The sequence below is a fragment of the Homalodisca vitripennis genome, chromosome 2 (assembly GCF_021130785.1).
Source record: "Homalodisca vitripennis isolate AUS2020 chromosome 2, UT_GWSS_2.1, whole genome shotgun sequence".
NCBI lineage: Eukaryota > Metazoa > Arthropoda > Insecta > Hemiptera > Cicadellidae > Homalodisca > Homalodisca vitripennis.
Genome location: NC_060208.1, coordinates 42,960,867 through 42,980,955, shown reverse-complemented (window position 1 = coordinate 42,980,955; position 20,089 = coordinate 42,960,867). Strand labels below are relative to the sequence as shown.

At 31.2% G+C, this 20,089-nt stretch overlaps 1 protein-coding gene across 1 annotated transcript in view; it reads left to right on the top strand.

Moving 5' to 3' along the window:
• The window catches only part of LOC124353850 (supervillin-like), a 279,170-nt gene that overhangs the window by 238,393 nt on the left and 20,688 nt on the right, over positions 1–20,089 (top strand). The window contains 2 exon segments of the mRNA XM_046803874.1: positions 17,273–17,540; positions 18,418–18,519. Coding sequence (XP_046659830.1) covers positions 17,273–17,540; positions 18,418–18,519 — 370 coding nt within the window.

Genomic DNA, 20,089 nt, shown 5'->3' with positions numbered 1-20,089 from the left:
GTTAACAAATTATAGTCCTTCTTTAGAAAAGTTCAAATCTCTAGAATGAAAATAAAATTTAAACTTTTTCTTAGCCGATTTATCACCTCCAGAGAACCCTATTCGAGATACAGTCATGGTACCTACAGCTGAGCTAAGTGACCCGATAAATGATTACAGTTCCGACACACACGTACTTGCTCAACGGGTAATTCCTGGCGGACACCCGCCATTAGCTCAGATGAAGGCCCTCTGATGACCGATGGCCCGAGGCCCATGATGACCTTTCACCTCGTAATGACGCCTCACTGCCTGGTGAGTTCAGTCGACCTTGTCTTCTACGAGGTCATCATGTGGAAGGTTACATTGCTGCTGCTCTGATCCGATCTCACGTTCAAGTCCCAATTCTAACTTTAAAGTGCAGCTCAAAATTTATCTTCTTTTCACATTTTGGAAGATAGGAATATCATTAAGTTTTATTCACAAAACTACAAATGTTTTATAAGATTAAAAATAACATAAAGTCATTAGTGCTACTTTTAATGTAACATACGTAGTTTGAATCATCTTTGCTGATTTTCATATTAGATCTATCAAGATCTTTCGAGCCAATCTTTTAAGAACTTTTAAGTTCTACCTCATAACTAAAAGGGCTTTCTACCTCATAGATGAAGTTTATACAGACATGTGGGAGTTTAATATTTATGGGGTAAATCAATTTTAAATTTATGTCTAAAGTGCTGGCGTATTTCATAAAGTAAACTGTATTTTTCTTAGTTATCAGAAACCTAAAGTATTGAAAAGATAAAGTGTAGATAACTAGGTAAAGCGGCTGAAAAGTGGAATTACTAAACCTATTTCTAAAATGAAAAAAAAAAAAAAAAAATATTGATAGCTAAGAAAATGAAATATAAGTTTTGTGAATATATGTGTGTGAACTAATGAATTATAACTTACACTATATCACCATTATCACCAATCCCATTCAGGCTGTGCACTATTAGCATAGGACTCTATTGGCAAGGTAGTAGACAAGGTTATTACACATTCACTACCAAGGCAAACACACAGAAGAATGCCTTTTTTAAGGCTCTACAGTTAGGTCAATACATTTCACCTTACTTGGGATCCATATGACGTCCGGAACAACAAGGTTGATATGTAAGCAACTGCTAAAATTTATGACTAAAGGATTGGTTTTCCAGTATATTTATTTACAAAATTCAGTTCAATGTTCTGCGCCTAAATAATATATTACTATTAGACTTTTAAACTGATGAGTTTGATCAATTTTCTAAATTTGCTGAAGAGTTGGCATTATGCAGATATGTGTATTATTAAAGTCCATCCAACAATGGTATTTATTTTTTCATGGTTGTAGAACACATTTCCAGTTGATATTATGCTCATAAACCTGTACATTGGACAACACAATTTCCCTGAGAGCTGACCATGTTGTTGATCTCTCTCAAGATGTGAATCATTTAAACATTCAACTGTAGTTTGTTTTGTGAGAAATCAATGATTCATCTCCTTCAGGATGACAAATTAGCTTCTGATATGGCTTGATTATTAATCAATTATGTGTAATATCACTAAACAAATAGATTTAATTTTATCTTGATGAACAATATTGTTAGTGTCTACACTACCTACTCAGTACAAGTGTTGAACATACAAGATTTCTTGTTTTCCACCTAATTTTGGGGCTCGAAATTAGACATAAACTAAAGGAAGAGTTTATAAATTCTATCCTAACATAAAGAAATGGAAAACAATCTATTTCTAGCCATTTCTGTGAGACAGAAGCCAAGTGTTAAGAATTCTACTTTGTTTGCTACCATCCATTGTACATTTTTTTCTGTACTATTATAGGAACGTCTAAAGAATAATTCTGAGTTTTAAGTTTTACTAAATTGGCTGTTTTAAATTGAGTCACTCAGTGCAATCACCATTTGTGCACAAGCTGAATGTTGGTACTTCTTAATTCTGCCAAAAAACTCTTTATGTGGTAGTTTGATAATCGGTTGGTGTGGTCCAAAGCCAGGACAAAGGTTGTGTACACTTGAAGCCTATGTTATATGCAGTATAGAGATGTTAGGAGGGTTGGGTAATCTAAGTTCCTGCCCTGGCTGAGTGTGCATGACGTAGCCCGCCGTGGTGGATAAGTGGTAATGAAGACGCAAAGTGTTACAACACCCAAGATCAATGTAGTTGTAATTATAATCAATCTGATTGGTAATGCATTCTGTAATAAAGGAATATATACCATATTAAAAAATATTTTTTGGAATATCATACCATATTACAAAATATTTGTTGGAATACCATACCATATTACAAAATATTTGTTGGAATACCATACCATATTAGAAAATATTTGTTGGAATACCATACCATATTACAAAATATTTGTTGGAATATCATACCATATTACAAAATATTTGTTGGAATACCATACCATATTACAAAATATTTGTTGGAATATCATACCATATTACAGAATATTTGTTGGAATACCATACCATATTACAAAATATTTGTTGGAATATCATACCATATTACAAAATATTTGTTGGAATATCATACCATATTACAAAATATTTGTTGGAATACCATACCATATTACAATATATTTGTTGTGTATTGCACGCAGTATTGAACTAACCCTGTTTTGTCTACTCCCTTTCAATAAATTGCCTTAATCATTTCACAATTTATTGTAAAATTTGTAGATATTTTACAATAACAAAAATAAAAAAAGATTGTTAAAAACCTTTTAAAGTAGTAGAAAATTAATTTAATTCATATATTGTTACATATTTAAGCTACAGAAAAAAGACAGTAAGTAAATTGTAAAAGATATCAATTAATGAAAAACACATTTTTTACTATGAAAAGCTTCATCAAGTGCTAGACTAAATGCTAAATAACAATTGAACACCAGCATATTCAAAAGAACCGGAGACCACTCTAACCTCAATTATCGAAGAACATTAAAAAAGAGAATGAAAATCGTTATTACATGCTGACACATTTGGAAACACTCTGTGAACATTACGTTGTACATATTAATACAGTGTTTCTCATCAGATTCGGTTTTTAAACAAATAGCACTGTTCAGCTTTCATGCGACTTATGATCAGAATTCTAGCTAGCCAAAATAAATATGAATGGGCCATTGATGTCTGTTAAGTGATATGTAAGTTGATGACTTTCAATTAAGTGATCAGTGTTGTGTAATAATATAGGAACCAGTAACCAGTAGGTATTTTATAAGTGTATAGTACCTAGTTTTGAAATCAGTAGAGGAATTACCTTGAAGAAAGAGATTCTGAGATTCTGCTAGTTTTTGTGGAAGTGAAATGGCTGAAAATAGCCATTTCCTGCCACTTATGTTCTTCATATTGTTTGGTGATGCCGATTGTACTTATATTACGTGTCTAACAGTGTTTTAAGTATGTAAAGGTAATAAAATTAAATTAAAGACAAACGTTATTGTTTGTTATTTTTAATCCTTATGATACCCTCTTATTTTTACCCCCCATAAAAACTAGTGCATCTGACAGTAGATTTCTTTCTTGGAAGATCCATTCCTGTATCAATTTCATGGAAAACTATGTTGTATATGTGCTTCAGAGAAATTGGCTCTCAGCTCCTAGGTTATAATAGTTCTTGAATAACCTACTCTCAAAAGTTGGAATTATTGTAGTATTTTTAATAGTAAAGTAATTACATAAATTAAATCTGTGTACTAATAATAATTCTGAACGTAGCTATAAATCAAGGTAGACATGTGTAGTACAACTGTGGTTATCTGTGAGCAGTGGACAGTGTCAGAATAACAGACCTCAGAGTACTTGCTGACAATTGATTCAAGGCCACATGCTGATAATTGACCTTCCACTCTTCCAATAGAGTTCAGCTGTCCACAAAGTCTCTTTTCCTCAGCTCATATTTAGAAATTAAAACATATAAATACAAGGTATAAGTAAATTTGTAATATAAACTTTTATAGAGACCATCACGGCTGCATGGAGAAATATAGTATAGTTCCATATTTCCCCCACCTACAGTAATGAAAGTTGTGGTTCCACAGCACTTCTTTACATATAGGGTCTCAGAAAATTAATGCCGGGATTTTGAACGGACCGTTACTTAAAATGTTCTTCAAAAATCCATTCTTTTCCGGAGATCCCGTACTTTCATGTCTTGTTTCTGTCCTTTCTTCATCTGTTTCTTCAGTAATGTTGCTGTAAATGTAGTGTAACAACTGGTTTTTGGGATGTCATTTAAAAAAGAGGTAGTTTCAGATTTAAGCTCTCTGGAAGACCTGTTTTACTATCAATCACTAAAGAAGTAAAATTTTGAATCAGTACAAACAAGAAGCAATTCTTATTACATAACATTCAGTAATAAGTTGTACAGTACAATAACCATAATACAATAAGTTTGTACAGTTCAGTACAAATAACAGTTGAGCAACAAACCAAACAGAATAAATTAGCTGGTCTAACAATTCAAGGGTTAGTTTTTTACTACTTTTGTGGACAAAAATGTGGAAATAATATCCATTTCATAAGTCACATAACTATCATATTATAATTTAATTAAATTGTAGTTGACTAATTAAATTCGATTGTTCTTTAGTTTCCTTACTTAAAGTGAAGTTTAATCTGGTTGAACAATTACTAATGTTTACTTATAGAGTGTTGGTTATTTACAAACATTAGAAAATGAGTTACTAATTAATTTGAATTACAAAAGTCTGTAAAAATGTATCTTTACATTGATAATATAAACTTATCACTTTGTCTGTTTATTCGGGAATGCATCTGCAAGAAGGATAAATGAAATAAGTAGAGGTGATTGGGTAAGCAGTTTCCTCATCCTTTTTACAATACAATTAAAGCAAGGGCCACACACCCTCTTTCTGTTTAGATGTTAAATTTTTATAAAGTGACTTAGGGTTTGGAAGTTAAAAATGATACCATAGTACATATCCTGTCATGATAGCTCTGCTACAAGGGATTTTCTTATATGTTTCATTGTGAATTGCATTGCTTTGTGAAGTCGAGTGCCATACTAGAGCAGAAGTACTAATATATACTAAACCACAGCGATTGACCATTAACATATGGACTTAGTTTACTATTGGCGTATCTGGAAGGTGTTTTGGAAACAGACTCCTGACTGACGTACCCTGTATGATTTTCTAAATGTGTAATGTAGGAATTTTTAGTTGGACAGAGAATGGAGGTCGCAAAGGCGAAAGCAGAATGTCAAAAGACTATGCTGTAGTGTACTGCCTTAAAAAGTGTCCATTATCATTCACCTTATTTCTGTTGGATAGGGTTGAGGTACAAAGAATATTTGGCAGAGAAAGAGATCAGCAAATTCTTAGAAACAAAAGGTCATTCCAGAATAAAACATCAAATGCTCATGAAAAGATCTTTTCATTCAAGTACGAATCTTACCATAGCGTACTTGATCAAGTTTGAATTGTTTGGTTACATAATACAAATTTGTGAAGAGGATGGGAATGTCTAATATTCACAATGCAAGGGATTTATAGTTTATGGTATGGTGTAAACCACTTTGAGACACTGAAAGCCATCACATTGTAGAAACATTAATCTATGCTAATCCAAGAATAGTATCAGGTGGCAGCAATCAGAGCATTAACATAATGGACTGAACCACTGCTCATTAGTGGGATATCTGGGAGGTGTTCTGCAAACTGGTCCCTGACTTCTTCTACCGTTGACCTGCCCTCTAGCAATGTGTGTTTTATGTGACTTGTCAGTGACAAACACACCTTCACTACTACAGAACACTGTCTTGATCATTGTTTCTCAAGCCACTCTCTTACTCAGTTTCTATTTCATAGAATTTAGACACAGTGATTGATTTGCAGATACTAATATTAGTATTTCGCTTCCTTTGTTATCTGAACACTAAAAAAACAGTGCGAAGAGAGCATTGGGGCCTTAAAAAACGTAACATATAACCGTCAAGCTCAAGAGACACCCTAAACCCTTCAAAGAAAAATTAAGTCTCTTAAACAGATTTTTGTTATGTGGACATGGCTTAATTCCAATTTAGGCACTCATTAACATTATATAACGCATATTAAACTTCAGCGAAAACATTCTGGTCTCTGACTGACTGTTCTCCCAGCTAAGGGTAGCTGGTATAACCTTCCTCTTCAGATGATTTTGAAACATAGTTTATGTTGATGTCGTATTCACATGTGGCTGTAGATTTTGTAGCTGTATTTGAAAGAGTTGGGATGAAAAAATAAATTATTGCGCATTCAGTAAAAGTTTACTTTTAAATTCACTTAAAATCTTTTCAAAATAAGTAAACTAAAGGTTGAAGAAAGATGATAAAACTTTCCTTAGCAAATTCAAGAAATGTCTTTGGCATGTGGGGCCTGATATCATGAAGGAGGTGAAGGGTGCAAGGTTAGGTTTTGTTACAGCAATTGTCAAGGACAATAAATGACATGTGCAGAAATAAGAGCCCTGTAAATGTACAAGACAATGGCACGAGTACAGGGTGTGGTCCTGGAGGAAACTCCACCTATCCCTCTTCCTGTATCTCTATTTGGTGTCTTCTGGCAACATAGTAGTGATGTTTCCGGGAAACTCTTGCTTGACCTCCTCCTGGGGCATTGTATGAAGCCAATGAGAAATTTATTGGGTTTAAAGTTGTCATTTATGTTGGATAATGGACGATACTGCTTTTTTATTCTGGAAGCTCTTATTAGAGTCTGGTGCTGTAGGACTGAGGATTTCAAAAATCTAAATAAGTGGTGTTATGAAAATAAAATGAAAGTAAATTTAAGTAAACAAAATTTATGATGTTTTATTTCAAAAAATTTAAATTTAATAAACTGTTGAAAAATATTGTATCATTGAAAATTGTAATTGCTTCGTGTAGAACAGGTGGACAATTTTAAATACCTTGGTGCTATTATTGACATAAGGCTTACTTGGGAAAGACACATAAATTTTCTTGCAATAAAAATGTTATACACTAAAAAAACTTTTGTGATGAAACATTGTTAAAAGCCTTATTACTTTACTTTCTATTGTAAAAGTAATGTTATAACTACCCTTACCTAAGTTAACCTACTGCTGTTAGGCCACGCTGGAATGTGCTTCAGGTATGTACATGATAGGTTAGGGAAGTGTCAGTTAGTTAATGTAATGCTTAGTCTGTTACCTTCAACCAATCATTTGATGTCCAGTGTTTCAGGCCTTTCACCCACTCTAACCGCTTTTTAGCCATGGCTGGTGTTATTTCCTGCTTTTTTCGTGGTCTGGCATTTAGGCCTACAACGTTGAGGGTTTGTATAATAGTTCTGTGAGAAATAGTTACTCCGATACTGTAATTCTGTCATTGTCCGCTGCTCTGCCAACTGCTTTTTGGTGCTTCTTCTGTTTTCTGAAGCTATTCTTAAGTTGTCTTGTCAGTCTTTAATTGAATTTACCTTTACGCCCAAACTTTATAACTTGTTTTGGTTCATAAACTTTACTGCTATCTGAAGTTGACTTAATCCTGCCCACAGATTTTTGTGAAATATTAAGTCTTTGCTATTTCTATTTGAGAGAAGTTATTTCTGTTTATTGTCATCGAAAAAACCTTAGTTAGGCTACTTTTCGAGGTGAATTTCAGTTATTGTACCCATTTTCAAAACAAAAAAAACTGTTTAACAAAGTAAAATGGTGGAAATTTACAGGAAACACCTGTAAAATAGAGAAAACGAATGTATAATTTATAAATAAAGCACTAAGATAGCGAAAAAACGAATTTAGTGAGGTATCACAACAAAAATTGATAAAAACATTTGAGGTTATGACATAAAATGGTCTAAACAATGCTGACTGCAATTTTTCTTTATCTGAGCTAGTAATATTATTGAAAAATTAGTAGTAAATGTTGTACTATATATATTTATATGTTATAACTATTTTAATATTCATTTATCAACAAAAATTTGGAAATATAGTTTTGAGTTCAAGATTTTGTGTCCCCTCTGTATTTTGGACCCAATTACTTTGATAATTTTAATTTAACAATTTAGCACATTACTTTCATCACAAAATAATTTTATTTCTTTTCCCAAAAACTGGTTATATGCTAATGAGGACATTAATTTTTAACAATATTCTAATTTAATGCAAAGATTTTAGCTATATTTTCTTTTTAATCTTCTCTGTGTCTCTATTATACCTATAAGTTTGAATTATGGGTTAAATTATTAACATTAGCTATTATTAATAGAAGACGCAGAGAAGACAGCAAATACTGTGATAGGACTGAACTCCTCTTTCCTTAGTATAAAATTGTATTTTCTTAGGTTCACTGCCATTTAACGTAAACATACCAGAGTGAATGCCAAGTGTGTACATGTTTTGAATGTGATGTATTAAATATGAAATAAATCATTATAATCATGTTGGATATCACTTAGATGAAATCTTATATTTTTATCTCTGTTTTGTTTAAATATTTATCTACAAGAATGGTTTAGTATTTATGTTACTGATAGTATTTATGTCGCTGTTAGTGTTTATGCTGCTTTTAGTGTTTATGCTGCTGCTAGTATTTATGTTGCTGCTAGTATTTATGTTGCTGCTATAGCATTTATGCTGCTGCTAGTATTTATGTTCCTGCTAATATTTATGCTCCTGCTAGTATTCATGTTGCTGCTAGTATATATGCTACCTACTGCTAGTATATATGATTTTATTTCCATCAAACTAGTGCTGCATATTTAACCATTATTTACAATAACACACTAGAAAAATATATTCAATGATTTTAAATTCTGAATGTGACTAAAGATCAAAGTTCTTTGGAACTGGTTGTTTAATGGGATTAGTAAAAGTCATCACCAATAAAACACTTTGCAACAACTAAATTTTTGATGTTTACTGACGATAAAATAATGATCCAGCAGTAACATACCCAAATAATGATCCAGCAGTAACATACCCAAATAATGATCCAGCAGTAACATACCCAAATAATGATCCAGCAGTAACATACCCAAATAATGATCCAGCAGTAACATACCCAAATTCTGATTAAACTTGAGGAATTCAGTAAAATATTCAATACATTTTATTATTTCTCACAAACTAAGCATTAGATTAGTTGTGTAATGTTAGGTGTCATGTATACTATCAGATGTAGGAAGCCATGAGAAAGTTCGTTGTTAATCAGTAGGAATTGACAACTTGCAATATGTATGAAAGACAAGATATTAGGCAGACCTTTATTATTATAAGTAAATAATATAAATAGTTTTAATAATCTAAACTTTTTACATTAACAGAGCAAAAAAACCTTAAATTTACTTAAATTAAATGAAGATATTTATGTGTTTTAGAATCGCACATACATTAGACTTTCTTAAGGGTCAAATAGTTTTTAATACAAGTGAAGAATAAACATAATATCAGATTGTAGTATTTATTATTCTGCTTACAGAATTAAGAGATCAAAATTGGTACATATTTGATTTTATGATCAAAAAGACTTATGTGAGCTGGGTTTAATCGCTAAAAATGGTGGAGGTGTCTTTTTAATGTTGGTATTCAATAAGACTGTCACATTGCAAACATTTAGAATTAAAATGGTTTCATGATAACAGTTACTGGATCATTAAGATAAAAAATCAGAGGTCGACTCAATAACCTGCTTAGGAAAGTGTAGGAAAGGACTACAAAAATCACTGTAAATTTTACCCTCTGTTGCTAAAGTATTTGGTTTCTATTTTATCTTAAATTCAAGACAGAGAATACTAGTTATTAAATATTTACTCACAGTATATTATATATGCTTTGTTTTAAGAAAACTAAAAAAATCCTCGATATGGGGTGCCACGGTCACTTGTTTCTTTGCTGTGTGTTAACATAAGTGTTCCATGTTTGGTCATTTTATTGTTTGCTTGCCGATAATTTTCGGCACAAAATTTAATTGTTATTTTTACAGTTGTATGCAAAAACTAATACCATTAAATATATCACAATGCTATTCTTGTTGACAAAGGAGAGAAATTTTTAGTGATATTTTGTCAATATTAATAATATTACAACAATATTTAAGAAACTGTGACTGTGACTGTTTAGCGTAGACCATCAGGTATATATGATTTATAACAATAGGATTAAAAACATTCATAAAATGTGTCCATCTTGCACGTTTTAACGAGACTACTTTCACTTTATAGAACTATTTACTTTGTATAAAATGTGCTATTATTATACAGTTAGTGGTGATTTCCAGCTTGCGGCCAAAGTACTTTAGCAAATTCCAATAATGTTAAACTGCAATAGAATTTATTTTAATGTCTTATCAGTTGGAAATTGCAAGAGTTTGGGTGTCTGCACTTGAACATTTTAGAATTAATGAAAGTTCTTTTTCATTTCAACAGGATTAATACTTTATTTTGTTAAGATACTTGTATAATTGTAAAACTTTTGAGTTTTTGGAAGTATAAATTTCTGCCATTCTTATATATCATAAATTGCTAATGCTTTGTGCTTGCTAACACTACTCATTGACCTTTAGTTAAAGGTTAGCATACTCAGAACTAACTGCGACCTTTCCCTCAGCTCTTCACATAATCTCTCTCTCCTATAATCACCTCATTAACATTTATCACGAGATGTGATGAGATTCAAAGATTTGTGTACATTACAGTATAAATTAACACATAATTAGAGGATTAAATAAATATAGAGTGTAAAATATGTTATGAATACGTAGATTAAGGAGAATATAATGTATATTCATTAATTAAATAGTTTAGGAAACAAATTTGGTTACCAAGGCTATAGAAATAAAATGAGTAAGTGTTTTTAGTGCAACAAAATTGAATGATCATCAATAAAATGATTAATTTATAACTGGAATATTCGTAATCCAAACACTTTAAATTTGCCCTTAATAGTGTACCACACCAAGGAAGAATTCAGGTTTTGAAAAATTGTAACTTTAGTTCCTAAAATATTGTAGCAAGAATCAATAATTTCTTTTTTTTGTATTTTAAGGATTTTAATATTTTATTTCATATTTACCCCTCATAATTATGTCAATATTTCATATTTACCCCTCATAATTATGTCAATATTTCATATAAAATAACAACTTCAGAGTGAACCAATACAATTTTAAAAGCCTAACACAATTTTTTATTGTGTTCTACGTTTTAATAATAAACTGGTATCAAATATTAAAAACTATAATTATATTTTGATTAAATTGAGTTATAAATAATCTTTTACAATATTTATATTATTTAATATTTTATTGTTTAGTTTTCTATATAACTTAGTTGTGCCCTGCAAATTTTAATTCCGTATTTTTTCACTTTATCAAGTCAGTGAGTTTCATTTTCTTCTGTAATGGTGTAATAAAATTTAAATTCCAGGAATAATACCTACATATACATATCAACAGTGAAAATTACTATTACACATACAGAGTAATACTTAAAAACCGTAGTTAATGTTAGCATTAGCAACTATAATTAAGTGGAGATACCAAGAATTCTAAATCTTCTAACTGTAATACAGCAATGGAATCTTTATATTATTAGAAGAATTAAATTATTAAAAGTAAGGTTTTATTATTTCAAAATTATATTAACTAGTTTATAAAAGCAGTAAATTCTATTTATATGTATTAAGGTTTTAAACATCATTTGTACAAAATTATTGATTTATTTAGTTATTTAAAACTATTTGTTGTTACATAATGATTTAATGTTTACTACTTGTTTCTAAAGACAAAATAGAGTTAAAAACACCAGAAAATTTCACCATATAATATACATCTAAAATACTCATATGTAAGAAAAGTACAATAGAACTTTTTTATACTGTAATTGTCAGTGCCTTCAGAGCAGCATACACAAAATTGTATTATCCCTGCTTGTAGATTGCATGAATCAACTTCTGAAGGAGTTTCAGGTTATTTCAGCTTATATTGTTGATTTTGTGATGAAAGAACAGTTTGCTATGAATACTAAACAAATAATTTTTCTATATACTATCTACTAAGATTCTACAGTGATTTTATTTTCAAATAAAACATTGATGTTTACCATGTTGTTTTAAAATATTTGCATTAAACTTCTAATTAAATCACATTGCAGTGATTAGTGAATAAATCACATTATAACAATGTAAATTATTCTATCATTGATCAGTATTTTTAAATCATAAAAGACTACTGGATTAAAAATTACAAATTAGATGTAGCTTATAATCATTGTTTTTATAATAGGCTGTCAGGCTTCATTATAGTATGGTCATTACACCATAACAATTTTAATACGGTCTATATAACCATAATATATGATATGCCCTGAATTTAAATCTTCTTGCAATTTTCACGCAACTGGTCTATGTATAAGGGCAACTTAACCTTAATATGTGGTATTCCCTGAATTGCAAAATTTATGCTTGCCATCTTCATGCATTAGGTGTACGTATGTGATCAACATAACCTTAATGTGTGGTATTCCCTGAATTGAAAAAATATAAAGCTTAATTGGTTATTAGTTTGTTTGGGTTGTTAAAACTTGTATTCTTTAATATGAACGTTTTTTTTTTTTTATTAACTCTTTAAAAGACGCCTGTGTACCTTTTATTTAAATACAAAACTGTTAAAAAATTCTAGCAATCTTCCTAGAGTGAAGCGATGCGTACTTAAATCAAATAGTCTAATGGTTCTCGAGATGTTTTAGAGTCACAGTAACATTCAGTCTAGTACACTAAAACATACTTTTCAATGTAATAATGGTTGCACCAGGATCCTGTCAATAATTATGTATTTACTGGGACTTACAATATTCATAAAAAATATAAACTGATTTGTTTTTCAATAATGTATAATTCATTAATTTTAGAATAAAACTATATGTCTAATTAATTATAAAAAACATTTATAATTACCATCAACTTAGTGTCTATTGTTGGCACACGTACACCACAATGCTGCTATAACCATAGGTAGAGAATATCTTGAAAATATTTGTCACTACTCAAAAGAGTACATTGGAGCACTGCCATATTAAAAAAAATGTCCAGAATTGCTTACCAGGTTATCTCAGTAATTATCCAAATGTACAGAATACTCATATAGTCTGGAAGTACACGTTTTAGGTTTACAAGTCAGTGTTTACATAAAAAACAAAAATCTGTTTTTGTGGTGCAAATTTTGTTACACAAAACAAGAGAATTAAATTAATTTAAAAAAATGTTATCACTAAATTACAATTTGTCTTACTTTTCAGTAATTTCCTTTCAATAAGTTGTTGTAATGTATATACATACAATACAAAAATCAATGTTCTAGGCCTTAAATTACAAAAAATATATAGTTTTAAATATTTAATTTTAAACATTTACTGAAAATTAAAATAAAATTTGAACATATTAGAAAATTTAATATGCAAAAAAGAAAAAAAAACTGAACAACATTAATATGTACATTTTCTTATGTCTATCTGTAGACACTAATAAGTGTAGACATTTCTATAGAAATATCTTTAGTCTAAGGTATTATTTAGAAAAGAAATATGGTATCAATTTTCCAGTAAATACATTTGGTAATTATTGCTTGTTATTAATAAACAGTAATAATCAAAGTCTACAGTTTAAAAATTTAGTTATCTAACACCCTTTCGTGTTACGTCCCTGTGTTGGAGAGAACATGAGAAGACTGGCCTTCAGTTTATCGGTTGAACAGGTGGTGGCAGGAAGGTCATTGCCTTATCAGTTGATGATACCTTGGCATTCTTACACCGCCTCGAGTTGTGGGTCACCAGTTGTCTGACTCAGCCACAGTCGGTAGTCGCTATTGATAACAAAGGTGTCCCCAGTCACCACTTCCTGTGCAATCCACTCCCCCCCCCTTTCCACTTCCGGATGTCAACGTTGCCAGTACGAGACCTAGCACTGTGTTGTGTAGTGGCTTATTTGATTTTCGATTATTGACGTGATCCCTTGGCTGTTTGGCTACTAATTTGGCTAATGTAGTGATTTTGTTGGTAGTGTTTTTAAAATTGGTTTATTTTTCACACAATTAGTTTTAGGTTTTGGTCTAGTTTTTTGTCATTTTATAACTTCATGACAGTTACAATATTTCTTTTATTTACAGCAGACGACTTTTAATTGTTTTAGATGTAAAACTAAAAATGAAATGAAAAATTGTTTGTAGCTGGAGGATAATTTTATGCAGTTCATTCTTTATTGGAGTGCTGAAATTTGGTGGTAAAAGATTTATTTGCCAAAATAACCAAAACTATTGCCATTTTGCCAAAGTTTTTGTCATTTTTTAACTTCATTATACTTACAATAATTCTTTTATTTAAGATGTGGACGACTTTAAATTCTTTTAGATGTAAAATTTAAATTTAAAACTGGAGGGTAATTTTATGCAGTTCATCCTTTATTTGGAGTGCTAAAATTTATTGGTAAAAGATTTATTTGCCAGAATAACCAAAACTATTGTCCTGAACTAAACTGCTGCTTTCTTAGTAAAAGTGTGAAATAAACCAAAGAACAGAACAAATTTAAGTATTACTGCTAAAATGGAGTGTATATTTGAGACACTGAAATATAATTTACTATCCTATCAAAATATACTATTTAAAAAAAAGCATATTACTTTTAGTTATGTTCATGATTAATTAGCACAATTATAGGTCTGCAAGCCATAGTACGGGCTTGCTTGCATACAACTGTACCCAGCATAATTATAGAGTGTCATACAAGGTGTTCAGTAAATGTGTTCCCATACTTTGGGATGTTGTTCTACATATAAAAATGAGCAAAAAAGTTCATATGAAGGAATTTCCTAAAACCTTTTGTTATCCGTCTATCTGTCTGTATGTTTTTATAAAGAAATTATATATTTTGAACCAGTTAAGATAAAGTTGTAAAACTTGAGAATTGTATTTATTTTTGGTAGACCTTTTTAAAAATAAAGTATTAACAAAATCCTTTTACCCGTTTAAAAATGGTGTCTGTTTAAAATTTTTAAAGTCAAATAACAAAAATACTGTTATAGTTATAAAAAATACATATGATACCAACGATTTAGTCATTTTTATACCAATTCCAACAGTACCTTATTCAAAGAAATTCATCAACGCATAAGCAAGCATGATCACTTTCTAGGTATACATGCACAAGCCAGGAGCAACAAACAACTGATACCTCTCAACTGGGTCATGTTTGGTATAAAAATTACTAAATAGTTGGTATTCATGCATATAACTACTCCAAGAAAGAATCAGTTTTTAAGATAAAGATTTACATGGGAGAGAACTAACACTAAATTTAATTTTTATGAAAATTTAAGTAAGTAACTTTTCTGTATATTTAATCTTATACGATTCAACATTAAATAATTAAATTTAAAATTAACCTAATGTATGTCATTACACACGAGTAAATATTTGATGAATCATGTTGACTGCATTTTGGCGACCAGATTTGGCAAAGCTCTTGGCTATTTCTGTGTGATGTGTGGGGCAAAGATTTCCCACTCACATTCACGACAGTCTTCTTGCTGCCACTTCACCAGCTGCAAGATAAACTTGTTTTGTGTTAGCCTCTAATTTTGTTACTTGCATTTAATTTTTTTTTTATTTTGGTTTCATTATCTGGGAATGTTTATTTTTAAAGTAACCTTTTACTGTGCCAATATTTTTATTATTTAGTGGTTGTGATGGAAGTCTTTACAAAGTTTCCATCAAATTCCATTATTTAATTTAGTTTATTTTAACTCAGTAGATAATTTAGAACAGTAATTTCTTACACAGAGAACTATATTATTAAGAAAGTAATTCCTTCATTGTTAAATATACAGATACTTAAAATAAATATGGTAATGATTTTGTGTTTGATGATTTGTGCGGCTTTGGTGCTAATAATTATGAGTTGGTTTTACATATTCTGACTGATTCACAGGTTAAACAATTTAGTAGTTAGTAATTCAAAAAACTATTAAGCACATGAAATAGAAATTTTCCTCACTTTTTAGTCGTGCATTTTTTGTCATAAAAAGTTGTTGACTGTATTGTGAGGTGCCTGAGTAACAGTCGTTATCATCATCTATTAGACTCGTGGCAGCGGCAGTCGGTGATAACTTGGTCACATCTGTCATTAAGTAACGACTGTGTGATCAGTATGGCTGTGGAAATGTCCCACTCTTGTCTCGGGAGACTGTAACAGCCTGTAGCAGAATACTGGTGTGACAATTGTGACCGTTGTGTGATATTGTCAGGTTGCAAAATGTTGTGGACTGTCCTGTGGTATTTGTTCGATCTCATGTTTCACCATCCCATGATATCGTTGGTGGTGGCTGCTGTTGTCTATCTATTGACAAAAAAGGTGTGATATGGTGCAATTTGGATAAGTAGACTATTTTTAATTGAATTGTGGAGATTTCAAATGGTTACAGTAAAAACATTGTAGTTAAAGATTTTTTATGTTTCTATCTTAGTATAGTAAATAAATACACTTTGCAGTATACAGTGGGTATGTTTAAACTTCACTGAAGTACAGAATGCAAATTATAACCAAAGCAAACTATCAGCATAAGAAAGCAATTTTTGAAAGATATATTCTATTTGGTTTAGTATGTTATAAATATAACAGAAGAGACAGACACCATTGAAATATTGAAAATAACAACATTGGAGATGAATTGTAAACAGTGTTTTCTCATTTTTGACATGTTGCATTTATGATTTGTATTCATTGGATGTTGTAATGGCACTGGTGTCTGTCTTTGTGTAGTCAGCAGACTGCTGTGTGTTGTGGTTTTAGGTTTGGTTGGCTGTGGTTTGTTATAACATTGTACAGCCACGCCTCAATGTACAGCTGTTTTAGTTGGACCACCTCACGTAAAGTCTAGACAAGGCAAAAACAAAAAAAGTAAGAATGGCTCTGAACCATTATGAATTTGTTCTTTATTGGAATTTTTGTCATAGTTGAAAAATGTACAGTTATTTTTTGATTTTTACCATTTCTTTTGTTCTGCTGAGAGCTTCCAGCCTTTTTATTCCAAAATTGTCTTGGAAGAAAAAACGTATATGATGATATCATGACAATACATTGTGTACCCCAATTTTTTACTGAGCAAGCAGTAATTTATGTAATGCTTTTAGTCTAGTGATGGACATAAGCAGTTCTTTAATTACATGATGTAACCTTATTTAGAGCCTTATGATCTACTAAATGATTCTTTTGCGTTGCAGGCTGCAGCAGAAGTATTGAAGGAACGGCTAACAGCAGCTCCCAGATCTCCTCCAGATGCCCCCTTGTCTACTACACCCCTGGACGAGCGCCTGGGGTTGTTGGAGAGCTCAACGCAGGGATGGCGCAGGCGGGTCAACCCCTCTGATGCCACACAGTTCTCTGTGGCCGGCCGGATGGCAGCCGTGCCCCCCTCGCCCCTTCCCTCTCCGGCTGCCGAACGCAAAAAGAAGATTCCCAAACCAGAGCGGTTCAGGAGTAAGGGCACAGGTAGGACAGTATGTTGTTCAGAGATTCGTCTCTTGTTTACCTAAGAGCTTGTTGTGTATTTTTGGGGATGTATTTTTCTATAACCACTGACTTAATAAAGATGGTTTGGATAAGTTTGGAAGAATAATAATTATGACAATTAGATATTATTAAAGACTAAAACAGTCAGTTAAAATAGTCTATTTGGACCTTACAAAAAAGTGAAAATATTTCTCTCTTGTATTGAATTTGTAAACATTGCACTATATGACAAATCCTATACACGTACATAGTGAAAATATTTTTTATAATTCATTTTACAAAAATAGTTTTAGTTTTAAAAGTTATATAGTGTTTGCTGTCAATAAAGAATTAAAATGGCTGTCTGAATGGGACACTACATTATAATTTATATGTGCTATAATCATATGGCTACAAACATTTAATAATCCTCAGTGAAGTATAATTGATTTGTTTCTAAATGTAGTTTAGTTAACAGTTAATGTTGTATGTATAGGTGTAGAATCACACAACTCATTAACAACAACTAGACAATGAGTTTCACACCTTTCTACCTTCTTAGTCTAATGTTCCAAGTCAGGTGTTTAAATCCACAGTATACATTTAACTGCTTGTCTTCACTACAGATCATTTAAACTACGTAACCAGAGTTGAAGTAATCAGTAAATATAACCATCAAGTGAAGAATTAGTGAAGAAACCATCAAGAAACCACAAACAATCTTTCTAGGGTGTGTGAATTTTTTAGGGTGTAGTTATTACTGAACAAGTTACTGAACATTTGTTTGGAATTGTTGAGTAATAAAAGTGCTTTTAAAGTAATTGCCTCAAACAGAATATACATATGCCAGGTGGATATTTAGTGCATATGTTTACAGCCAGCAAAGATGCCCAGTCGATGCCGACATCTCCCGAAGTCGAGACTACTTCTGGAGTTTTCAAACGCAGCATCTCTGCTCCCGGAGACGATGACAAAATCAGTGAGTCAGGCATTGTAACTTCATATACTTTATAGATCTTTCATCCAGTCTAGACGTGAATAGCTTATATTAAATTATGTTTTTACCTCTAAGTTAGTGCCTTTTAATTAGCATTGGACTTAAAATAAAATATCAATATTATAATAAAATATAGAATATAGAATAATAAAACTTCAGACTGAAAACAAATTACAGTAATAAGTATTCTACATCATATATCTGTAATTTTAGTATTAAAAATAGGCTACTAAATCCTTTTTTAAAACATATATTTGTCATAGATGTTTCGGCATTAAGCCGATTAACATTAAATTTAACATTAAACAGATGTTAAATTTATAATGGTCCATTTGTATATATTTAATTGTTTATTATTTGCTTTAGAGGTTAATGTACACTGAAGATGGTTTAATGCCAAAATATGTGTATAGCAAATAAGTGTTCTTATGAATGGTTTTAATTGCCTAATTTTGACACTAATATAAAGATAACCTTGTAATGTGGAGTTAATAACATTTTTATAGCTGAATCAAAACTATAAAACAAAATAAATAAATAAATAAATTGTTAAAAATTGATTCAGCAGTAAACAGATTTTTGTTAATGTTGTTTGCAGGAAATATTGTACATTGTAAATTATAATAAATTTAATATGATTTAAAATAACAAACAGCACACTTTAATTCATAGCATTATTTTCTTGTTTTATATATATATATATATATATATATATATATATATATATTATATATATATCTAATATATATATACAACCGCATGTGTAACTGACTGACTGACTGACTCACTCACTCACGTATACTAATTTCTAACCTACTTCCAGATGAGTTAGAGACTTGAAATTTGGTACACAGATAGCTTTCCACGTGTAACCACCAGGAAAATCCCGAAAAGTGAGAATTTTTCATTTTCAACCCCTCAAAAAATTCCCAAAAAATCGCGCATTCTTCACCCCTGCAGGCATTTTTTGTAAGCCCGATAGCGGGCGAACCGTTGGAGCTAGCTCGGATCTGACGGAAAATTCATGGTCAGGAATGAAGTGAACTACAAAAAAGGTCTAATGACTTTTTGCTCTATCTTCCATGGTTAAGCGACAAAACGCTCGAACATTTGAAATTCCAGAGATTTTTTTCGATAAAAATAATGTTTCAAGCCCGATAGCGGCCGAACCGTTGGTCGTAGCTCAAATCTGATTGACCCATCAAATTAGCAAATTGCCGCGATCTACAGAAAAGGTCCAGTAATCTTTTGCCCTATCTCGATTGGTTTGGCCGAAAAAAACGTGAATTATGTACAATTTTGTTGTAACTTTTACGCGAAACTTTTGTTTTTGGGGTCGATAGCGGCGAAACCATTGGTCGGTGAGGTCAAAATAAGACTAACGTTTTATTTAGGAAATAAGATGACCTACAAAAAAGGTCCAGTGACTTTTTACTATATTTCCCTTAGTTTGACCGCAAAAACGCGATTAAGTGAAAATATTGGACATTTTCGCCTAAAAATTTACATTCCGGGCTTGATAGCGGCTAAACGGTTGGTCGTAACTCAAAAC